Source organism: Dryobates pubescens, chromosome Z, assembly GCF_014839835.1.
Source record: "Dryobates pubescens isolate bDryPub1 chromosome Z, bDryPub1.pri, whole genome shotgun sequence".
Taxonomy (NCBI): Eukaryota; Metazoa; Chordata; class Aves; order Piciformes; family Picidae; genus Dryobates; species Dryobates pubescens.
The window spans coordinates 26,647,175-26,665,107 of NC_071657.1; the positions used below are offsets into that span (position 1 = coordinate 26,647,175).

Consider the following 17,933-nt stretch of genomic DNA (forward strand, 5'->3'; position numbering starts at 1 on the left):
CACTGCCAAAAACTTCCTGCATCTCTCCTTGATGTTACATATTCTCTGAACTGTACTACCCTACCAAAAGTTAGTGATCATTTAAAAGGAAAAAAACCAGAAACACAACTCAACACCACAAACAAGAAAAGCCAAACAAGTAAATAAACAGAAAACCTCCAAACAAACAACAAAAGCAAACAAACAAAACCCAAACAACAAACAAACAAAACAAAACAAAAAACCCCAGCATTGCACTCATTCTTCATGTTCATTCGTGCTACAGATGTACCTTTGGTAAGCCCTCCAGCATATGCTTTTGTTTCCATGTACCTCTTCCTCTACCATATGAATTAGCTATTTACCCTTACCACTTGCTGAGCATGTTTAAGAGAAAACATTCCTCAACGTTTTTATCTTATGCATTAGGTACCTGATCTATCATAAACCTCAAATCATGGTCTTCCTTATTGTGCTCAGTTAGCTATGGGACAATACAGGGCTTGGTGGGTTTTCATTAATCAGTTATAATAATATTGTAAAGCTTAAGATTAAATTTTCATGAGGATCATAGGTAAAGAATATACAGCATTCTGCTCAGTGCCTGAAGAATCAGACAAAACTTCCTGGGTTTATTGTGCGTGGATTTATGAACCTTACATTTGATTAAACTGCTTTATAGATTTGTTCTGATACGTGGAAATTGATGACAAGTTTGTAGAGGTTTAAAAAAACTATAGAAAGCTTTGCACAACCCATCTCTGCATCCAGGTTCTTGCTTCCCTGTGTTAGTTTTAGGCTAAACCTTTAAAATTTTTTTCACCGATCTTGAAAAGAAAGTGGTAAAATGTAGATAAATCACTATTGGGTGTAGAAAGGAAAATAATGATAGTTCTAAACCATCCCGTTGGAGAAATAAGGGACTTAAACTAGTTGTACCAAAACAATCTCACTTCTCACTTCCTCAGGCTGGGAGTTACTAACTTGCTTCTGCTTGATTTTGGCTAAGTTCTAACTTCTCTGCTCCTTTCTCTAGTCCCTTTTATGTACAGGGAGTAAGTGGGGCAGGGAGGGAGAAGTTATTAGCTTCCCCTGGTCTTTGGCCAGGGGGTCTTTGTGCTGTTTATAAATTGCAAATATCTGTAAATATTGTGTATTTGTACATATTCATTGCATTTCATTGTAGAGTGTAGTTTTGCTAGTAAATACAGCTTTCATTTGCTTCCAACTGACCAGGTCTGGCAAATTTAATACTGGGGGGGGACTTTTCAACCCACCACATTCCCCTGGTTTATTCCACCTCCTTTCACAATTTTTGACGTGATGACTAAGGAAATGAACTTAAATTACAACATTGCGACACAGTCTTTTTGCATTATTCCCTCAGATCACCTGAGATGCAAGGCAGCAACACCTAAATCAAGAACAAACCTATACGGTTGTTTTATTTCCTACAAAGCAGGTTACAGGATAGTGGCATACTTATACAGAAAAACCTTTATGAAAAAAAAGAGAGAGGGAAGGCACCTGGGAAAAACTCTGTTCTTTACTTAAGCATTAGTGATGATGTAACCAAGACATCCTGACACAGAAAATAAGTTTACAAATGTAAGACAGCTAAATGGTGACGAATTTTAATGTCAGCATCCAGAAAGAATAAAGGTGTGCACAAAACCATGCACATAGAAAAAAAAATACTGTTTTAAAAAGTCTTCATCTAGAACCACAATGATACAATTACCTTAGGCAACCTTCTAGGGAGTTTTCCAACACACTATTGAAAAGCCTGGTGCTCACAGCTACGGATCACTGGTTTCAACAATCACAAACCTGACTGGCAGTAGTTAACAATGTTTCTCAGAGACTAAAACTTCCCCTCTCAGGCAAAATAAGTGGTAGAAATGGTTGAGGCATAGAGTTAGGCATTACACTTTTTATTACAACACAAATATTTCATTGAAGATGGAAAATGTAAAGGTAGACACACAAACAAAAAAGATGTCATGTCTTCATTCCTCTTGTACTGCACCAAGGCACATTAAAATCAGGTTTCGTATATTCTAAGACAAAATATTTTCGAAGATTTCTTCTGTCCCAGATTTCTACTGTTTCCCAGTATTACTGAACATGAACTTAAAGCAATCTTTGCCAAAGCTAAAGAAATAAAACTGTCAAGAATCTGTTAAGACTTCGGAGCTCCAAACATACAACATTCTATCCCACTGACAGAAAAGATTAGCTGACAAATTGTAATTTCTGTACAATTTGACTATACAGAGAGATTATGCCTGAATGACTAATTTGGAACTAAAACTAATCTAGTGCCTACTGAAATTTGTATTAAAACATTATTCCAAATAATTCTTTTTCTGCTCTGAATATTTGTCAACACTGATTTGCATGCATAAATAAACCAAAAAACTTGTTACTGTGCTGGGGAAAAATGAAATTCCCCCAAAATTGTAGCTCAGATCAAGCGCACAGCATTTTCCAAGTTTTGCTGCACATATCAAGTGCTCCATAATCCTATGTAAATATGAGCATGTAAATCAGTTTAGGACATTTTGATTCATCAATATTAACACAACCTGTTCTTGCATCAGAGGAAAACATAGTCTATTTTTGTAAAACATTACTTTAGTATTTTCTGAATTCCTTAATGGCAAAGAAAGAGAAGGAAACCTCCATATAATACAGTCACTATGAACAGCTTTCTGTTACCATTTCTCCCCAGCATCACATATAAATAATTTATGTTCTACTAACCAGTCACTTCCTTTCTTCAGTTTTTACACTTCCCACCTGCTATTAATTTCAACCCTCACTAGTGTCACCTGAGACTGTGAAGCTTTTCAAATTGTGACCATTTGAGGCTGTGCCTTCAAGAAAGGGACAGAGCTGGCTAAATGTTTTGTAAATATTGGTATTCTAAACAAATTTCATTGGTAGACAGGTGGGAGTACAATCTTAAGTTTCAGTGCAGGTGGAACTTTCGGCAGTTCAGTTCCTTTTCGCTCACCCCTTACAGCTGTCTGCTTCTGGGCTTCTGGCCAAATAACAGATAAGCATTAATAAGCATTAATCCTGCTGTACTAGGCCTCTGCCTCCTTAACTCCCCTTTCTAACCCTCTTTGGGGAAAAAGGGAGGTAGGGGGGTGAAGGGGGTACAGGGGGAAACCCCCTCTTCTGGGGGGTTTGTTTCTGTTCTTGCTTCCTTGCTGTATATTTCTGTACATAAATTCCCTGCGTCCCAAATTGCTTTTTGTAAATACAGCATTCCCTTTTGCTTCACCAGCTGAGTTAGTTGTGGCTATTCCTTCTTAGTGGGGGAGGGAAAGCTGGGCCTTCTCTCTCGACCCACCACACAAATGAATACTGGTAATATTTTTTCATTTCAAACCTTTTCATAGTAAACTGAATAGACAAAATATGAACCCTGTATGCTTTTAGAAATTGCTTAGTCTTCCACACTGATATAGCAGATTTTTAGAAAAATTAAGTAAGAGGCTCCTGCTGTGAAATACTTATGCAGACATCCTTGAAATTTGTAGAAGCAAAAGATGTATTTATGCATAATCTACATGCAAGTATATAATATACATATATGTATAGATAAACTTTAGTCTAGTTCCTTAAAGGGTTATTGCAGCAACTGAAGTTCTTAATCTGTGACAAAAGATAAAGCTACACCAGCATTAAAACTCATAAAAAGCCAATCGCTCATACAGTTAATTCTGTGTCCTAAATCTAAGGCTGATACAAAATGCCTTTGTTAGCATATCATTCTCTTTTGCTTTTGCTGTTGAGACCTTTTCACTGTGACAAATAACCTCCTACGGCTTGCATTTTACTTTTTTCTGTGCATCTGTATTTCAGTCTTCAAAGTTTTGATTCTACCACACACAAAAAAACTTGCAAATCCTCCAGTGAGACCCTGATATCATGACATCTATGGAATTTATGGAGTGCCATCAACTACATCTAGGTAACATCTATGTCCAGGTACAGTAGTTTTGAATAAATTAAACAACACTCATTGAATACGTTGACAGAGTTCCTGACTATGTTGCTATGTAAAATGCAACAAGAAGCATGAGCCCTTATGCTTTGCTGGGTAAGCATGGATACAAAAGCGCATTAGAAGTTACTTTGAGGAAATTCTGTTCTACTTTTGGTAACACATCAGAAGGAAGAAAGAGATAAGGATAATTTATAATTATTACAATCTGTCTTTTCTCCTTTCATTAGCATCACAGAAGAATATAACTTAGTTTTAGATTGACATGCCTGAACTTATTTTTCACTGGACAACATTCTGGCTGCCAAAACACCAGCCATGAACAGCTGACTCTGAATACTCTGTGCATGTGCAAACGCTAATATATGCACACATATGTTGCAATATATACCACTGTTGTGTTAATGGAAGAAAGTCTTGAAATATTCCACACAGTCCAGTCAGCAATTAGGACTAACTATCTTTACATACTAGACAATTTCTTAAGCCTCATCAGATTTTTAAACAAACACATTATCCCTCACACAAAACTCACCCTGTACTTACATTTAAAACAGAAAGCAAGTGAATGTGAAGGATGAATAAAATTCTCCTTCATTTCATAAACTAAGTAGATGGAGAGCTTTTATTAAATAAGACACAACTTCCAAGGACAAAAAAAATAATCTCCAGAACTGCCAAATAAACACTGTCTTTCACTGCTAGATGCAAACTTAAGAGTACCAAAGCAGTCCTGTTTCCTGAAGAAGCCTTCATAGTTGGCCCATTTAATGGAAAGGATTAGCCAGACCATAACATTTCAGATAGATAATTAAAATGACACAGTCCTGCTTTGAGGCATCCTTTTAGAAACTTTTTTTAAAACTGGTGGCATTTGCTGGTGGCAGGAGCTCATCAATTAATCCACAGCACTTGAGTTTTCTGGACTGTAACAGCCGTCTCAAACCACCACTCTACACTGTCAGGAAGAAGAAGGCAGTGTAAAGAAAGCAAACATGAAAGATCCAGAAAGAGACAGCCACATTCTATTTTCATTGCCACCTCCCAGCGGCTGATTGCTTTTGACTGAAAACACGAACCAGAAAACACAGGTCTTCCCGCCAGATCTGCCACCCCACCACATCAGCTGGCCTGTGGCTCAAAGTCTTGAGCAGTAAGGAGAAACTCTTGACGTGCAGATCACTATTAGACAGTAATTTCACCACAGCCCAGGTAAGACATGAAGGGCCCACTCGCACCATGAAACAAATGAAGCATATTCCAAGTTGCTGCATGGAAGCAAAGAAATACCTCTGAGCATTTCAAAAGCAGTTTAAAAACATGAGCTCTCAACACTTACATTTCATTTGCTTGAAGACAGATTTGTTGGGCTCAAGCCAGTGCTGGAAAGACAAAGCAGAGAGCAGAGGATAATATGGATCACAGCAGACAACATCCTTGTATATGCATGAAGTACCAAAAACAGGAAGTAAAATTTCACTGAGACATACAAAAAAATGGAAAAAGCATTTCTATACTGTTATAGTACTGGAATGGCACTGTATAAGCATACTTGATGTTACCAATGCTTACAACATGTAGTTAAGACAAAAATAAGACAAATACATGAGAGACAAATCTAAAGGCAACAGACTCCAGTGATTAGTTTTCAGCGGACATTTCAGTCTTATGCTTTCAGACAGCTTTTCCAGAAGAATTACTATATTGGACAATTGGACAGACTACTCAGAAACATTAACATGGTCTCTTCATTAATGCTTTCTTCTGCAGTTCTTATAACTAAAGCATGTGAAAACAGTGTATACTCAGTCAGCAGTCCCAGAATACAAGATATTGCTCTGTTCTCGTAAAAAGTACAAACCTGAAGGAAAAAAAGTGTACTTTTCCATGCTGTGAACTGTCAATCCACAACAGAGAGGCATGGATGCCTACAAGTTGGTGTACAACTTTCCAGGGAAAAAACTGCAATGGCTGGAATACTTTCATTTTTTTATTCTCTGTAAAATAAACTCAGAAACTTCTGAGACAAAAAGCTAGACTAACATTTTAGTTAAGAGCCTTAGCATATCCCCTGCTAGCACTAGCTGAACTATTCAGGAGGATGTTTGGAATGAAAAAGAACATGCTGATATTCAAATGCCACTTCTGTCCTCAAGCAATAGCATTTGTACTGGGATTTTTCCTGTAAGCAAAAAATCTCCACACTAAAATGAGCTTTGTGCTACAGAAACAGCTGGTCAAAAAGCACAGTATTCAGTTTTAATAAGCATAATCACACTAGAAGGCCTTGCACTCTTGGATTTCATTTTAAACCCTTTTCACTCACGCTCTAAAACCCTATGGCAGACTGTAAAAAGAAAACCTAGCATATTTTAAACCACATTTAATTCTTAAAATATCCTATATTTTCCTCATAACTTTGAGTAGTTCTCCAAAAGGAAAAGGCCAAGGGTAAATATTTTGTAGGAATTGCTACTAGGTGACAGAAAATTATTATTTTAAATATCATGATGTCTCAGGAACTCAGTGAAAATCTGGGGTAAAAGTAAATTAGTTTTCTGGAATAGAACTTCTGACAAAACAAATTATGTGGAATGAAATGTCAATATCAAATATCTGCAGCTTGTATGCTAGCTTGTATGCTAGTCTGATACTCCTGCATATAGTTTATAGCAGTATCAGATATTTCTGGTTGAAGCTCACTTATCACTGAGAAACTCATAGGGAACCTGGTATTTAAGAGACAAACAAATAAAAATCCCCAAAAACCCCAAACTTAAGCAATAATAAAAAAAATAACTCCACACTATATTTTTTACCTCTTCTTTCTCCCCAGTAACTATCTTTTATGAGGCAAAGAAGAAAAAGCATTGGCAAAGCAATGAGTGTTTCACCAATTTACCAGAAATACCAAGCTCATTTCAGTATTTTTTTAGATCACACGTATACATTATTCATAGATTTTGTTCTGAATATAGGGGGTGAGGGTGGTTCACATAAAGGTAAGGCAATTTAATACATTTGATACAGTCTGCAGTACCTTTTTGGATACATAATCCAGAATGAATTCACACATTTACTTTCCTTAACTTCTTCACACACCCCACACCAAGTCCCCCAAGAACAAGGCAGTCCTAGCTGAAGATTCAGACATTGAAGGGGATCCTGGACATTGAGCCATGCAATACTGCTCCCACAGAATGAAGAGTTACTGTTTGATGAACCTGATCTCCCTCTATGACAGGATTACCTGGCTATTGGAAGAGGGAAAGGCTGTGGATATTGCCTACCTAGACTTTCAAAAATCCTTTGACACCATTTTCCACAGAATTCTCACAGACAGACTGGCTGCTTGTGGCTTGGATAAGCACACGCTCTGATGGTTAAGCACTGGCTGAGCAAACAGGCCCACAGAATGGTGGTCAGTGAAGTTAAATCCAGGGTTCAGTGTTGGGATCACTTCTGTTTAACATCTTTACTGATGATCTTGATGAAGACATAGAATGTATCATCAGTAAGTTCACAGATGACAACAAGTTAGGTGGGAGTGTTGACCTGCACAAGAGTAGGGAGGCTCTACAGAGAGACTTGGATAGATTGGATCGATGGGCCAATGTTAACGGGATGAGCTTCAACAAGGCCAAATCCAAGTCCTGCACCTGGGTCACAACAACCCCAAGCAATACCACAGGCTTGGGACAGTGTGGCTGGAAAGCTGTCTGGCAGAAAGGGACCTGGGGGTTCTAATCAACAAGCCCTGAATATGAGCAAGCAGTGTGCCCAGGTGGCCAAGAAAGCCAATGGCATCTGGGCTTGTATTAGAAATGCTGTGTCCAGTAAGAGTAGGGAGGTGATTGTCCCCTTGTACTCAGCTCTGGTGAGTATTTTGAGTATTGTATCCAGTTTTGGGCAACTCAATATAAAAGAGATGTCAAGGTGCTGGAGCAAGTGCAGAGGAGGGCAGCAAATCTTATAGAGTGAATGAAGGAGCTGGGGCTCTTTAGTTTGAAAATAGAGGCGGCTGAGAGGAGACCTCATTGCTGTCTACAGCTACCTGAAAGGACCTTGTGGAGAGGCTGGTGCTGGTCTCTTCTTGTGGGTACTTAGCGATAGAACATGAGGGAACGGCCTCAACCTATGACTGGGTAAGTTTAGACTGGACATTGGGGGAAAATTTTCACAGAAAGAGTGGTCAGGGCATTGGAATGTGCTGCCCAGGGAGGTGGTTCAGTCACTACCCCTGGGTGTGTTTAGAAGTTGTTTGGATGTGGTGCCTGGGGATATGGTTTAGGGGTGAACCTTGTAGAGTAGTGTTACCAATTTGACTTGGTGATCCTGATGGTCTTTTCCAACCTGAATGTTTCTGTGACTCTGCGATTTTCATCCAGCAAGAGCACAACACACTTTGTTTGATATCTCTTTTTGAAAGTCCAGGCTGAAATATTTGCACAGATCAGATCAGCATTTACAGCTACCTGAAAAAGTCAATGATCTATTCTGACAAAAAGTCAGAAGTGAAAAAATGTCTGTTTGCAAATATGAAACCCACAAAATTCACCACATCAATAGTGAAAAAATGGAAACATGGATGAAATTTCTCCCCAAGAACACAGATTTAGCCAGCATGTCCAAAAGCAAACATGTTTCACTACAGCCTAACTATTATGGGTTAAAAATGGACTGAAAAGACACTGGGCAATTAAGCATCTAGACTTTCACTCCGAGGTCAAGAAACTGACAGAGAGCTTTTAGAAGCTCAGATTTCTGTGGTGACCTTCTGTTAATGCAAGATTGCAGAGGTGTATGCAATTCAGCTGAATCTTCCAGAAAACTGAGCAGTTACTTTATTTGTGGAGATTTGCAAAGACGCAGAAATTAGATGCTTAATGTTCTCTGAGTGTTCGGGGAAGATAAACACCTAGTCATTGCTTATACTTCTGAAAATAGCCACCCCTATACTTGTTTGCATATTTCAATTTGAGTTTTAGGAAAGATTTTCCCCTGAGTACTTATCTTCCAGCCTTATAGCACTGACTATTAATAATTAACAACTGTGCCTCATCTCTACTATACAGTATTCATGCTATATTTATTGCAAGATTAATTAGCTGTTATAGCTAGAACCAAATTAAGGTTACAATAAATTCATAGAAGGGTTTCTGCAGGAACCTTCAAGTGAAAAGTATCTGTTTTGCAAAATGCTTTTCCCATCAAGTTTGGGTTTTTTATTATTTATTTCGCTGAGAAAGAAAAAAATAATTCTCAGATAAAAGGAAAATGCAACATTTCAAGTTCCCTTGTCAGGCAAAATTTTTAAAGCATTTCGAATCTTCAGCTGTGAAACTTTTTCATAACTACTGTATGCCACATTGTCTTGCAGGAACAGCCCATAGTTGTTTCCAAGTCTTTCTTGTAAGACTAACTCCTCATAAGTTAAATAAAACAGGCAGACAGAAACAAGTCAGATGTAAACTTCAAACAGGAGACAAGAATCTTTAATTTTGTGCCTTGCAGTAAAATGTGTAATCTTGGGGGAGGAAATAAAAATTTAAAAAAAAAAATTTAAAAAACCAATCCTACATAGTTTCATTTTTGCCTCATGTATTTCATACTGTTGTCCAGAAAGTTTCCTTTAATTGGATGATGGTCGACAACATCAAACTAGCTTGGCATTATATGTGACATAACATAATTATCATTAAAAACATTCCTTCAGATGCTGAGCCTCCCATTCCTTGTTAGCAACATGGCTGTTGCAAAATAAAGAAGAAAATACTTTCATCCTAATTCAACTAACACCTATTACCAAAGGATCCTATAAGGAGATTAATGTTCAGCACTGTCAATTTCTCATGTCTTCTGCCAGAAAATGTCTTGGATATCTAATTGGTCAGGCAGATGTCTTCATAGAAGCAGAAGGCAGACAGAAATACACTTCAGTGCCTGAAGGTCAGTCATGAGATAGGTAATCAGTTTTGGTGCTTCAAGTGCCAGTGATAAGCAAACTATTAAGGGTATCACTTTTGGTTCTTAGATCTTAAAATATGCTGAGAACTGCCTTCTGGCTAAGGTTTCATTGTGACAGCAATGCTGTATTTCAGACTCATGAAATTTTAACTTTGTAAATACAGCCCTCAACGCTGATCAGCCTTTAAGTGGCACTGAGTAGTCATTAGCAAGGCCAGGTGTGTTCTTGCTTACCAACAAATACTGAGCAGCTGATGTGATAAGAGCTTCCACAGCAAAAGCTCAGGATAAGCAAGGACATCATTGTGGAAAGCCAGTTTAACCCCGCATACACTGAAGTGCTTAGACACTTCAGCCAGCAAACCTATTTTGCATGGGATCAGAGAATCATAGAATCATAGAATCAATCAGGTTGGAAAAGACCTCAGAGATCATCAAGTCCAACCTGTCACCCAACACCTCATGACTGACTAAGCCATGGCTTCAAGTGCCACATCCAATCCCCTCTTGAACAGCTCCAGGGAGTCCACCACCTACCTGTGCAGCACATTCCAATGCCTAACAACTCTCTCAGTGAAGAACTTTCTCCTCACCTTAAGCCTAAACTTCCCCTGGCACAGCTTCAGCCTGTGTCCTCTTGTTCTGGTGCTGGTTGCCTGGGAGAAGAGACCAACCCCTACCTGGCTACAACCTCCCTTCAGGTAGTTGTAGAGAGCAAGAAGGTCTCCCCTGAGCCTCCTCCAGGCTAAGCAACCCCAGCTCCCTCAGCCTCTCCTCATAGGACTTACGCTCAAGACCTCTCCCCAGCCTCACTGCCCTTCTCTGGACATGTTCAAGAGCCTCAATATCCTTCTTAAATCAAAGGGCCCAGAACAGGACACAGTACTCAAGGTGTGGCCTAACCAGTGCTGACTACAGGGGCAGAATGACCTCCCTGCTCTGGCTGGCCACACTATTCCTGATACAGGCCAGGATGCCATTGGCCTTCTTGGCCACCTAGGCACACTGCTGGCTCTTGTTCAGCCTACTATCAACCAGTACCCCTAGGTCCCTTCCTGTATGGCAGCTCTCCAGCCACTCTGACCCCAGCCTGTGGCACTGCATGGGGTTGTTGCGACCAAAGTGCCACACCCAGCACTTGAGACTTTTTGAATGTCATTATGTTGGACTCTGCCCATCTGTCCAGCCTGTCAAGGTCCCTCTGCAGAGCTCTTATACCCTCTAACACATCAACACCTGACCCCAGCTTGGTGTCATCTGCAAATTTACTGATGATGGACTCAATCCTCTCATCCAGATCATCGATAAAGATATTGAATGGGATGGAGCCCAGCACTGATCCCTGGGGCACACCACCAGTGACTGGCTGCCAGCTGGATGTGGCACCATTCACCACCACTCTCTGGGCTTGGCCCTCCAGATGGTTCCTAACCCAGTGCAGACTGCTGCTGTCCAAGTCACAACTTGACAGCTTGCCCAGGAGTTTGCTGTGGGGAATTGTGTCAAAGGCCTTGGTGAAGTCCAGGTAAGACTACATCCACAGCCTTCCCCACATCCACCAGGTGGGTCACCTGATCATAGAAGGAGATCAGGTTGGTGAGGCAGGACCTGCCCTTCCTAAATGGACAGATCCCTTGGCTATCCTTCAGGTGTGCAGTGATTGCCCCCAGGATGAGATGCTCCATAATTTTCCTGGCACTGAGATCAGGCTGACAGGCCTGCAGTTTGCAGGTTCACCCATCCAGTCCTTCCTGTGGATGGGCATCACATTGGCCAGCTTCCAGTCATCTGGGACCTCTCTGGTGAGCCAGGACTGGTGGTAAATGATGGGCAGCGGTTTGGCCAGCTCATCTGCTAGCTCTCAGCACCCTAGGATGAATCCCATCTGGTTCCATGGACTTGTGAGTATCTAAGGGGCTCAGCAAGTCCCTAACTAATTCCTCATGGATTTTAGAGAGACTATACTGCTCCCTGTCCCCATTTACCAATTCAGGAAGCCAGTTATCTTGAAGTCCTCCTGCTTGCTGTTGAAAATGGAGGCAAAGAAGGTATTTAGTACCTCAGTCTTTTCCTGATCTTTAGTTACAATGTTCCCCTCCAGGTCCAATGAAGAGTGGAGGTTCTTCTTGCCCCTCTTTTTAGCATTAATGTGTTTATAAAAATGCTTTTAATTGTCCTTCACAGAAGTGGCCAGCTTGAGTTCTAACTGGGCTTTTGCCTCTAATTTTTCTCCTACATGTTCTAACAACATCCTTAAATGTATCTCTAGTTGCCTTCCCCTCCTTCCAAAGGTGATACAGCCTCTTTTTTCCCCTTAATTCCTTCAAGAGCTGCTTGTCCATCCAGGCTGGTCGCCTTCCCCGATGGCTCATCTTTTGGCACATGGGAACTGCCAGTTCCTGTGCCTTCAGTTCCTGTTTGAAGTAGGTCCAACCATCCTGAACCTTTTTGTTCTTAAGGGCTGCTGGCCAGGGTACTCTCTGAATTAGTTGCTTAACAAACTGAAGTTTGCCCTCTCGATGTCCAAAGTGAGGGCTCTCTTACTGCTCCTCCCTATTTCCTGCATATTGAAAACTTCACTCTCTCACAGTCACTGCACCCTAGACAGCCTCCTACCATCACATATCCCACCAGACCTTCTCTACTTGAGAACAGCAGGTCAAGCAGGGCCTGACCCAGGTAGGCTCACATAACAGCTGCATCAAGAAGCTGTCCTCTATACACTCTAAGAACCTTCTGGACTGCCTCCTCTCTGCTGAGTTAAGTTCCCAGCAGATGTCTGGCAGGTTAAATTCACCCACAAGGACAAGGTCTGCTGATCTTGAGACAGCCTCCAGTTGCTTATAGAATATTTCATCTGCCTCTTCATCCTGGTTGGGTGGTCTATAACAGACTCCAACCAGGATGTCAGTTTTGTTAGCCCTCCCTCTGATTTTAACCCACAGGCACTCAATTCCTAAATCCTCAGCCTCAAGTTCTGTGGCATCAAGAGATTCCCTAATATACAGAGCCACCCCTCCTCCTCTTCTCCCTTGCCTGTCTCTCCTAAAGAGATTGTAACCACCCAGTACAGTACTCCAATCACGTGAATTGTCCCACCATGTTTCTGTAATGCCAATTATATCATAGTCTTCCCAGTGAACCAAGATTTCCAGTTCCTCCTGTTTGTTACCCATGCTGCATGCCTTGGTGTGCATGCACTTCAGCTGGGCTGGTGATTTCTCATCTAACTCTAGTTTATGTCCCTCTCTCTCCTCTCCAGAGAGACTGGTTTCATCACCCAACCCCATCAGACCTAGTTTAAAGCCCTCCCTATGAGCCCTGCCAACTCTAGTGCTAGAGCTCTCTTCCCCTTCTGGATAGATTCACCCTATCTAGGTCCATCATGTCAGGTGTGAGAAGCTCAGACAGAACTGAGCTTGGCCTCAGTATAGCATAGGGTTAAGGGGTTAGGACAAACAGAGAAAAGGATATAACACGCCTTGTCTATTCTTACAGCTCTTTATAAGTGGTCAGGTGTTCTTAATATCCCCACATTTCTTCCTCTGCATTGCAACAGCCACTGTACAGTGCAGGATCCTATGGAATCCTGCATAAGATTGGAACAAACCAGAGCCGATCTCCTAAAAAAATGCCAGGCCAAAAACAGGTGCTTGGGACCCAACCAGTTTGAAAGTCAAATTAATTCAGTGAAAAGTCTCTCTCCTCCTCCAAAACAAGAGGCTTTTGCTTTCTGCCTCCCTCTTCTCATTTATACTTCTTTCTTGTTTCCACTTCTCTGCCATGGGGTAGAAAAAAAGCTTTTAAAAAGCACATCTGTACCCAAATCTTGTGTCCCTGATAATTGCTGGTGGGTTAAACATGACCTTCAAGGGTCTCTTCCAACCCAATGGATTCTGTGATTAATTCCCTGTCTTTGGAAATGGAGCAACAGTGAAGGGGCAACCAAATGTGGCCAAATGCTGTGAATATTTAACACCCACTCAGCAAGGAATGCTAAGTCAAATGCTCCAATGTGCATACTGTAAACCAAAATTGTAAGAAGCTGAAGATGCCACAGGAATATGCTAGTGTGGTAGGTTGAGAGAGGGCTTAGCTCTCCCTCCACAGAGTAAGAAACCACAGCTAACTCAGTCGAAGAGCAAAAGCTATATATTTACAAGCATATATGGAAAGCAGGTTATATATAACACAATATATACAGGTATTTACAATATATACACAGAAATACACAGCAAAGACAAATAACACAACAAAAATCCCTCCCTCAGGGAGGGATCCCCTCTTTGGAACCCCCTCTCTCCCCCCCTTACCTCCCTTTTTCCCCAAAAAGGGGTTAGAGAGAGAGAAAGGCAAGTTACTAAGGAAAAGAGTTGTTAGCAAGCTTCAAAAGCCCATGCAGGATTAGTGTTTGCTTATCTGAAGGCCAAGTCCAGCAGTTCGCAGAAGAAGCAGGCAGGGAGAACAGGCTGAAACACCAAACTCCCCCAACTCCCAAACTGAACTGAACTGAGGAAAAAAAAAAAAAATTTTCCAACCGCTTCACAATCTAAAGCTGAATTTTTGTTTATCAACCAATGAAATTCGTTTAGAATATCAGAATGTTTTGGTTCTAGTACCAAAAACATTAGCCAGTGTGTTCCAGCAGTGTTTGTTCTTAAAGGCACAGCCTCAAACGACCACAGTCCACCCCTTTCTAAACAATTTCATTGGCTGTTCGTACTGTCCATCCAATCCAGAACAATATTTACAGTTCGTAAGTTAAGTTCATCGTCCATTCCGGCTATACTCAGATGTAGATGATTCAGAAGTCCAAGAAAATCCAAAATCAAGAAAATGGAAAACAGTTTGTCTCTCCGCAGACGAAGCGAAGAAAAAGGGAAACAGGGACTCAGGGACTCTCAGTTGACTCAGGGCTCTCAGGGTTCTCAGGGTTCGTGCACCGTAGATTCCTCAGGGACTCTTTCCTTTGGACGCGCTGTAGCTGTACAACATTCTGAAATTAAACTCTCTCAGCTAAAGTTAAATCTCTTTGTGGAATGCACTGAATTTCACCATTCTCTTGCATTACCCAATAAGTGTGACCCGGACCTTCTGCTGAAACCACCCCTCGGACAGGTTTAGCCTCTCCTGAGGGCGAAAATACCCAAACAGTTTTACCTAACAGATTCTTTTCCCTAACAACAGGAACTCTATCACCTTCTACTTTCTGTAGCAGATCAGAATGTGCAGGTCCAGCTCGGTTCACTGAACCTCTACTGTTCACCAGCCAGGTTGCTTGTGCTAAATGTTTCTCCCAGTTTTTCAAAGATCCACCTCCCATGGCTTTGAGAGTGGTCTTCAACAAACCGTTGTAGCGTTCAATCTTCCCTGCAGCTGGTGCATAGTAAGGAATATGGAAAATCCACTCAATACCGTGCTCTTTTGCCCAGCTCTTTACAAGGTTGTTCTTGAAGTGAGTTCCGTTGTCTGACTCAATCCTCTCTGGAGTTCCGTGTCTCCACAGGATCTGTCTCTCCAGACCGAGAATGGTGTTGCGTGCAGTTGCATGTGGGACTGCGTAAGTTTCCAGCCATCCAGTGTTTGCCTCTACCATAGTAAGCACGTACTGCTTACCAGAACGAGAACGTGGTAGAGTGATGTAGTCAATCTGCCAAGCTTCACCATACCTGTATTTGGACCATCTGTCACCATACCACAAGGGCTTAATTCTCTTTGCCTGCTTAATAGCAGCACAAATGTCACAGTCATGGATGACTTGTGTGATGGCATCCATGGAAATGTCTATGGATCTGTCACGAGCCCATTGGTATGTTGCATCTCTGCCTTGATGTCCTGACGAATCGTGAGCCCACCGAGCTAAGAATATCTCACCTCGGTGTTTCCAGTCGAGATCAAGTTCAGAGTCCTTGTCTACTTGAGAAACTCTTGCAGCTAGATCTGCCTGATGGTTGTGCCGCTGTTCCTCAGTAGCTCTGCTCTTAGGAATGTGAGCATCAATGTGTCTCACTTTCACTGGAATTCTCTCGATTCGATCAGCAATGTCTTGCCACAGTTCAGCTGCCCAGATGGGTTTTCCTTTCCTCTGCCAGCCATTCTTTTTCCAGTTCTTTAGCCAACCCCATAGAGCATTGGCTACCATCCATGAGTCGGTGTAGAGATAAAGCTTTGGCCATCTCTCACGTTCAGCCACGTCGAGAGCTAGCTGGACAGCTTTTGCCTCTGCAAACTGACTGGATTCTCCTTCTCCATCCTTCGCCTCTGCAACTCGGCGTGTTGGACTCCACACGGCAGACTTCCACCTTCGCTTGTTCCCGACGAGACAACAGGAACCGTCTGTGAACAAAGCATATTTCTTTTCATCATCAGAAAGGTCATTGTAAGGAGGAGCTTCCTCAGCACGAGTTACTCTCTCCTCTGGAGGTTTAGCACAGTTGGTATCTTCAGGCCAACTTGAGATCACCTCCACCAGGCCAGGTCTTTCAAGATTTCCCATTCGAGCTCTCTGTGTTATCAGGGCCATCCACTTAGACCAGGTGGAATCTGTGGCATGATGTGGTGTGGAACCTTTGCCTTTGAACATCCAATTCAAAACTGGCAATCTGGGAGCTAAGAGAAGTTGTGACTCAGTTCCAATTACTTCAGAAGCTGCTTTCACTCCTTCATAGGCAGCTAGAATCTCTTTCTCTGTTGGAGTGTAATTAGCCTCTGAACCTCTGTAACCTCGACTCCAGAAACCAAGAGGTCGTCCACGTGTCTCACCTGGAGCTTTTTGCCACAAGCACCAGGTTGGACCATTGTCACCTGCAGCCGTGTACAAAATGTTCTTAATGTCTGGACCATCTCGCACAGGTCCCAGACCCACTGCTTGGACTACTTCTTGCTTTATCTGGTCAAAGGCTGCTTGTTGTTCAGGTCCCCAGTGGAAACTGTTCCTCTTTCGAGTCACATCATACAGAGGTTTCACAATCTGACTGTATCCAGGAATGTGTAGTCTCCAAAATCCCACTATCCCCAAGAAACGTAGAGTTTCTTGCTTGTTCGTGGGATTTGCCATGGTAGAGACTCTATTTACCACATCCACTGGAATGTGTCGGCGTCCATCCTGCCACTGCACTCCCAGAAACTGGATCTCTGTGGTAGGACCTTTCACTTTGTCTCTCTTGATGGCAAAACCTGCATTCAGGAGAATGTCCATGATTTTGTTACCTTTCTCAAAGGCATGAGATTTAACACACCCAAGTGCCGGGTTCTGCACATTGGCCACAGCAACTCCAAGCAGTGCTACAGGCTGGGGTCAGAGTGGCTGAAGAGTGGCCAGGCAGAGAGGGACCTGGGGGGTCGGTGGTAGGCTGAACATGAGCCTGCAGTGTGCCCAGGAAGCCAAGAGGGCCAATGGCATCCTGGCCTGCATCAGAAACAGTGTGGCCAGCAGGAGCAGAGAGGTGATTCTCCCCCTGTATGCTGCACTGGTTAGGCCACACCTCGAGTCCTGTGTCCAGTTCTGGCCTCCTCAGTTTAGGAAGGATGTTGAGTTGCTGGAACGTGTCCAGAGAAGGGGAACAAAGTTGGTGAGGGGTTTGGAACACAAGCCCTATGAGGAGAGGCTGAGGGAGCTGGGGTTGCTTAGCCTGGAGGAGACTCAGGGGTGACCTTATTGCTCTCTACAACTACCTGAAGGGAAGTTGTAGACAGGTGGATGTTGGTCTCTTCTCCCAGGCAGCCAGCACCAGAATAAGAGGACACAGTCTCAGGCTGCGACAGGGGCGGTTAGGCTGGATGTTAGGAAGAAGTTCTATACAGAGACAGTGATTGCCCATTGGAATTGGCTGCTCAGGGCGGTGATGGAGTCACCATCATTGGAGGTGTTCAGGAGGAGACTTGATGGGGTGCTTGGTGCCATGGTTTAGTTGATTAGGTGGGTTGGATTGGTTGATGGGTTGGACATGATGATCTTGAAGGTCTCTTC

The 17,933-nt window shown here is 42.3% G+C and overlaps 1 protein-coding gene across 1 annotated transcript in view; it reads right to left on the reverse strand.

The window, feature by feature from the left end:
* FRMD3 (FERM domain containing 3) overlaps window positions 1-17,933 on the reverse strand; it is a 186,402-nt gene that overhangs the window by 82,212 nt on the left and 86,257 nt on the right. The window contains exon 3 of the mRNA XM_054178042.1: window positions 5,337-5,379. Coding sequence (XP_054034017.1) covers window positions 5,337-5,379 — 43 coding nt within the window. The remainder of the gene's footprint in view (window positions 1-5,336; window positions 5,380-17,933) is intronic.